The sequence below is a fragment of the Athene cunicularia genome (genome assembly GCF_003259725.1).
Source record: "Athene cunicularia isolate RWA chromosome 28 unlocalized genomic scaffold, athCun1 chr28_part1, whole genome shotgun sequence".
In the NCBI taxonomy this organism is placed as follows: Eukaryota; Metazoa; Chordata; class Aves; order Strigiformes; family Strigidae; genus Athene; species Athene cunicularia.
The window spans coordinates 1,305,822-1,312,733 of NW_020799139.1; the positions used below are offsets into that span (position 1 = coordinate 1,305,822).

Genomic DNA, 6,912 nt, shown 5'->3' on the forward strand with positions numbered 1-6,912 from the left:
TCCCTGTACAGCTCACTCTGAATGGCAATTTCACCTTCTTCTATTAATACCAGCAGAAGTTCATCCCAAGAAAGAGGAAATCATCACATTTTCCAATCACATCAAGTTAAGACGTTTTGTTCCTAACAGTCATGTTCAGGAAAGCTGCATGAACATACATGTACTTGGCACCCAAAGGTGGTGTGTTTTTTTTTTTTTCCCAGCTCAGTTCCTTTCCCTACTCCCCTCCACCCCAGTAAGCACCTGCAAATTTGACCCAACTTAAGCTCCAATTCTGCACATGCTCTTACCGAAATAGAAGCATCTTCAGCCTTTCTTGTACAGTTATGGGCACCAACTACCACCATTTGCAACACTTTGGTACTCAAGCTCTTAAATTTCAATGGGCATGTAAATTAGAATAAGTAAAATGCTCAAGACTCCATGTAAACTTACAAAACTATCCAAGAAAACCCAGTTCACAATAAAAAACTAACAAACAGGTGCTGCTCTTAAGGAATATCCAGAGTTCCACTTTAGCATCTCAAAGCAGAGTAACACTCTGCTACTTATGACCAAGTGACTACTCTTGAAATCCTGATTATTACACAGATTACTGCACTGAAAAAGTAATTAACAAGACTAGCATTGCTATCAAGAAATGCATCCCAACGCAAAGATCATTTACAGTCCATAGTTTATAAAAACTCTCATGAGAACCAATGCAGAGGTTCCATGCAGGATGTTTTACCCCCTGTCACTGAAACATCCTTTTTATTTTGGGCTAGAAGCACCAACATCCTCCTTTCAGCACCTGCCTGACAGAGCTGACGCCTTGCTGACCCTGGCCAGTTTTATTCCTTGCCAGTTCCATTCTTCAGTTAATTAGAGTGTTAAACATGAAAAAGTTTTCTTCTGTGTAGTAGAAGCTGACAGTATCCTTGACAGCGCTCATTAGACTAACGCTGGGAATTGGCAAAAGAGATGGACACCATAATTTAAAAAAAAAAAAAATTAAAGGTTTTTAAATTTAAAGGTTTCTAGAGAATTAAGGAAGCAGCAGTTTGTTTTAAACTCTTATGTCCTGCCTCCCACAATCACCGAGTACTTCCAAGTTTTTCCTTCTTGTGAGAGGGATATTTAGACAGGAAAAAAAAAAAAAAAAAAAAAAAAAAATATTCAAACCTTGTGTCACTGGACGCTGCTTTAAATCATGCTCTAACATTTGTGCTACACACAAAACCTACCACCCTCAAAAGTTAATGGGAAATCTCCATAGCAACGTTTATTAGGAAGGCAACAAATTGGGGAATTAAGGTATAGTGGAAGAAAGTGTATTAAAAAAAAAAAAGTTAAACAAGGTACATTTTAATGTCATCATCTGAATCTGAGAACTTGTTAAATTACTGAAATTATCTTTTCAGTCCAACTGATAAGGAGGCTCACTAGAAAGCCTTTAAAGCCCTGCCATCAATTCCTTAAAGCAGGGCACAATCGTGACATGTATGAATCCTACACTTAAAAACAGATGGTTACGCAGCTGCCAGCTTCTTGTCATACCCAGTAAAAATAATAATAAAAGGACAAAGAGCTCTTTCTATCTGCCCCAATTGAACTGGATCTTGCTTTCTTCAAAGCTCTACCTTTGGCCTTTACTCGACAGTGCAATTAATTAAACAGCTGAAAACGAGGCAAGCAGAGGTCAGCTCTGTGCTGCCAACATCCTCCTTCACCCACAACGCCCCGGCGCTGCTCACACGGTGCAGGGCTCCACGCGTTGCTCTTCACACAGCAACCTCAGACACAAGCGTGCTGCTGGGCTCCTTCTCCATCCAAGCCAGACTGTAATTACAGGTGACTGGCAGCTCCTTCACCAAAAACTCTTCTCTAGAAGTTAAGGGCTCAAATACAATTAAGTGCATTAAATATTTAATTTTTATAAGGAGCTGCATCATTTGAAAATATGTTTAATTATTGTAAGGAGCTGCATCATTTGAAAATAAGGTGTCTTTTTTATTATAAGGAACTGCACCATTAAGGTCTTCTTTTATTATAAGGAACAGTATCATTTTAAAATGGGTTTTGTTTCAGTTAACCTGAAAATGCCTGGGTCCATATGTATCAGAGCCACGTGAAACCCACTACAAGGAGAGCACAGAGGCTGAGGGCAGTGGAGTGGTTTTAAGCTGTTCTGATTCATTTTGCTGCATTTCCTTCCAGGAAGAAGATTAAGTAAGAGAAGGGGTATTTCTAGAACTTAAGCAGCTTTACAGGAAAAGTTAGGTGTAGACCCTCACAAGGTGCTCTTCAAAGGGAAAGGAAAGCATTTGCAGTCTTTTTAGCTTCTTTATTACATGAAAAGCTGTTTGCTCATCTCAGAGCAACAAATCATGCACACTTTAAAGTGTTCCTTGTCACTGGCTTCTCATTTTGCCAAACTTCAGTTGCAGATTTTTATCTAAGCTTTCATGCTGAGCTTTCTGGGAAGTTTAATTGTAAACACAGTAAAAAACCTGGAAATTGCCCCTTTCTTTATTTCCCAGGGCAAAAAGGTTTGTATTTTTCTTCTTAACTTATGATAACAATCATGTCTTTCCTGCTACATTTTGTTAGAGTGCTATGTACTAATAGTGAGACTAATATCACAAGGTAAAAATATGGGCAAGGAGAAATGTGCTAGACTTTAATGGCTACTTAATTCAAGGCATTTTGAAAGTTTTATTGTACCACCACAAAGAATCAGGACATTATTTACAGCTGAGTTCAGATTCTTGAAAAAAAAAAAAAACAACCAAACCCAACCTAAATTCCCCTTCCTTATGCAGAGCACCAAAGTTAAACACACACCTTCTTGTATCTAAAAGATATATAACTGACATTTTTAAAGTTCACTGAAGAGTTGCATTACTTTACCAGAAACACTACCAATTAAATCTCAACGTTGTCAGTAACTGGCATGACAGACGGTTTCAAGCGTCTATAAATACCCTGGAGGAGTTCAGTCATCGGAACAGAAGTTAAAGAAATAAAACTCCTAAATATAAAAAAAACACTTTTGGTGCTCACAGAAGCTGCACAGTTGTTTGGACACACATATTAAATAAAGCTTTGGTACATTTGTAGCAGCCTCCAAGCACTGCTACCGTAAATAACTGGTACCCATCAAGTCTTGCACCCAGTTTACCCGGCTTGGCGTGACGTTTCCTGGGGACACAGGCAGGTTTCCAGGGGCTGCTGCACCCACCACAGCACTGCCATCGGTGAACTTTCCCTTCCCTCGTTCTACCCACCAGCATGGCCTTATAAAACTAAATTTCACCACCAGCAACACTGGTGCTATGGATTTAGCAAGGTTAGAAAATAAGAGGGGGCGGGGGGGGCGAAGTTTTTACGGAGAGATAACCCATGTGATCCAGGAGCAAACACTCCTTCCTGGACCACATCTGAACTCTCACTTCCAGAAATCAGAGCAGCGTTCTTTGAACTGGAATAGGACAGACATACAGAACAAATACCTTACTCAGATTAATTGTATGAGCCAGTAAGGAACTTTCCAAGCAACCCACATGCAAACTTACCCCTTGGCTTCCTTGAAACTGGATTACTGGTTTTGATGTCACAGCATCCTACAAAAACAAGTGGAAAAAGAAAAGATTACCTTAGAGAAATTGAAAGCTCCAACACTCACTGCCAAAATATACTCAGCTTGATTTTTCACCTATACTTTTTTTTTTTTTTAAAAAAAGGAAAAACATTCAGGGAAGTATACAGAATTCCAACCAATACAAAACCTCCTGAAACAGCAGGTTGTATGTAGGAAAGGGATAATAAAACTACAACATCACAAACGGTACCCTTACTTCAGAAAAAGCACAGCTCTGGGATGATACGCAGCTGGGCTGTGCTTACTTTCTTCCTGACCCCTAAACCACATTTCAGGCACAGAATAGCTTAGCTGTGGATCTCTGGAGCTTATGTAAGTCTTGAGTTAAACAGTGGATATTTGAGGGGAAAATTTATTACAGCTCTAAGTCCGAGAACACGCTAAGCAAATTTTTTCCAATAGAAAGCTGGCAATTCATTGGGAAAGCAAACTGCAACTTCATTGCAAAATACTGTTGTTATGTTGCCCATTTCAACAATCGGCCTCTTCCTCCACACTGATTCGCTTACATTTCAAGTAGTCGTATCCCTACTAGCTCTAAAAGCCTTTAAATCTGCTCAAGACAGAAATAACACTGAATTTCAGCCTTTTTGCACTGGGATCGCAATTTTTGCTTTGCTGTGATTTTACAGAGATCAGGAAGGCTTTAGAATTCAAACTCTCACCTGAGGTTTTAACTACAGGGAAAGAAATAGCATATGCAATCCAAACCACACTAAGTTTTTACTTCTTATGTTTCAGAACTGTGGCTTGTATTGGTTTTATTTCTTAAGTCACACAAAACATTCCAAGACACACTAAAAGGACAGGAGTTGTGCTCCACAGGGTGAAAAAAACATGCTGCGTGTGGGATGCCACTGTGAAGCCTTCCAAAGGGAGAGAAGAGTTTACAAATAGGTGGAAAGTCATTTAGAAGTGAACACGCTGCCACATCAGGAGACACATTTCAATGGGAAAAACGCCAAGAAGAGTTTAAAAGTCCAAACGGCGCATTTGTATCTTTTTTTTTTTTTCATCACAGTACCTGCATCTCCCAGCATCGTAAAGAATCACATGGACTCCAAGGGATTACAGAAATACACGTTTACGTTTAGCAGCAAAGAGTTAACAGCCTGAAAGCCCATTAAGTTTATCATCTCTCATAAAAACCTTTCCAAATGCTTTCAGCCCAGGAGTGAAGAATCTAAGCCACAATACGCTGACATTAACAAAAAAAAAATCACTAGCAAGAAAATATCCTTCTAGCACAGATGAATAAGCTCATACCAAGACACAGTCTTCAGAGCTTTTTAAGAGCCCATCCAATACAATTTAACAGAGCTGCATCACACCCTAGATTGTTACGAGATATTTATGACAGTGAGTAAAGCAAGAATATGCTTGAAGCTGACAGCACTCGCTCAGTGTTGTGTAGCGAGTTTTATAGACCCGAAACAACCTTTATAAAGAAACAATAAACAACATCTTGCTCTTCATACAGAGATCACTGAATTCCTTGAGTGCCACGACACTGCATACCACAGCACACTGTTCATAGACAGACTGGCCAGCTTTTTGTTCACGGTGTCAGCATGTACTGTGCAATGTGTCCAGAAATTCATACGAACATACTTGAGCAAACAAGAATTTGAAACATTAAAAATATCTGGATATATTAAAAAAAAAAATCGATGTGGATCTTGTACAGCTAATTACAGATTTGTGAAGTTCTGCAATTAATTTTGGAAAATTACTTAAGGGGAATAAAAAGGTAATACGAAGCACGTAAACAGAATAACGAGGCAGTAACAATACAAAAGTACTGTTACACAAATCAGGACAAGCTTTAATTACAGAACTTATAAATTCCCTCATCTGCATACAGAATGGTTTGAAGTTCAATGTGTAATCTCAAACTTAAAAATGAGCATTCGTGCGAGTTAAATGGAAAGTTTTAGTTTTATTTCCTTGAAGCCCTAAAATACAGTATTTTGAGGTGCCTGGGGGCTGCTGGGTTTGTGATCTGCCATGTAGGATTATCAGCGTGATAACTCCTCAGAAGTGATGGCAGGGAAGAGCTGGATATTGGGGAGTCGTTGCACTGCCTGAGCTCCCCTTTTAGGGGGAAAAGGGGAAGGCTCTTGGCTTCTCAGCAACATCACCCCTGTACCCACACAGGCATCGCCTCCCTTCTGCTGATGCCCAATTCCTTGGCTACAGGTCATTTGAGGATGCTCACGTGCACACCCTAACCTAATTAAGGATATGAATTTAAGTACTTTTATTAAATTCCTACATGGACACCTTCATTCAGAATAAGAGCAAACAGATGAATTGAGCTAAACCAAATTAAAACATATTTCAATTTATACCTTCAGTTTATTTAATTTTCCTGAATGTTCTTGTATGGACAAACCCCATTAAACAGCTCTTGCTACCACTTCCAAAATCACTTCATCATCTCCTAAAGTCACCTAATTCTTCTTCCTTAGTGATGCCAAGATGTTCACTAACTCTGTTACAATTACCTAGGAATGACATCCCATCCACCTCTTGTGGGAACAAGGTCCTTCCCTCTTTCTGCCTTTCCTTCCAATTAAAACAAGTTATCTCCTCAGCCCTAGGACAGGAGTCTGCCTTCTCCAGCATACACCAACTTACAGGGTTCAGTAAATCTTTGGTAAATCAAGGATGCTGATGAAACCTCACCTTTGTGTTCAATTAAGAAGCAAAACAAAGATCTGTCCGAGCAACTGGGCCACCTGCACACCCTGATCTTCCAGTTAATAAGTTCTAGCTTTAGTCCTCCATGAGACTCACTACATTTAAGAGCTACTAGAAGCTGATTGAGATAAAAACAAAAATTGAAGAAAACAGCTCAAGCATTTTAAACCAGGTTTGCTGCTGCTGCCAGGTACCAGATGTTCACCTCTGCAGTTCACAGACTCATCCGTAACGGTGGCAGCGCTGCTGAAGATGTCCAAGCATGAATGAGCACGATTGCTCTGACGTGTGGGAACAGAGAACGAGCGACTGCCATGCAAGAACAGAGCATTTCTGAACTCTGTGTACACTAAGAGCAAGCAAAGCCCCTTCAAACACACCTGAGAGGCTGTCTGCTCCGTGCTCACTATTGTTTCCACAGAAGGCTTCCTGACGCAGAACTGAAAGGTCAGCAAATCATTACCACGTCTTCACTGTTTGCTAGTTCCTACAATGGATCTTTAAGAAAATGCGTCAAGCTTCCTCAGCAAGAGAAAATGAACTGTTTTAATCAAGTCCCTCCTGCA

At 39.9% G+C, this 6,912-nt stretch overlaps 1 protein-coding gene across 1 annotated transcript in view; it reads right to left on the reverse strand.

Annotated features, from left to right (window-relative positions):
- The window catches only part of ELL (elongation factor for RNA polymerase II), a 34,742-nt gene extending 30,069 nt beyond the window's left edge, over positions 1-4,673 (reverse strand). The window contains exons 1-2 of the mRNA XM_026864911.1: positions 4,668-4,673; positions 3,558-3,605 (exon numbers count right to left, since the gene is read on the reverse strand). Of these exons, the coding sequence (XP_026720712.1) occupies positions 3,558-3,605; positions 4,668-4,673 (54 nt within the window). The remainder of the gene's footprint in view (positions 1-3,557; positions 3,606-4,667) is intronic.
- Between the last annotated feature and the right edge of the window lie 2,239 nt (positions 4,674-6,912).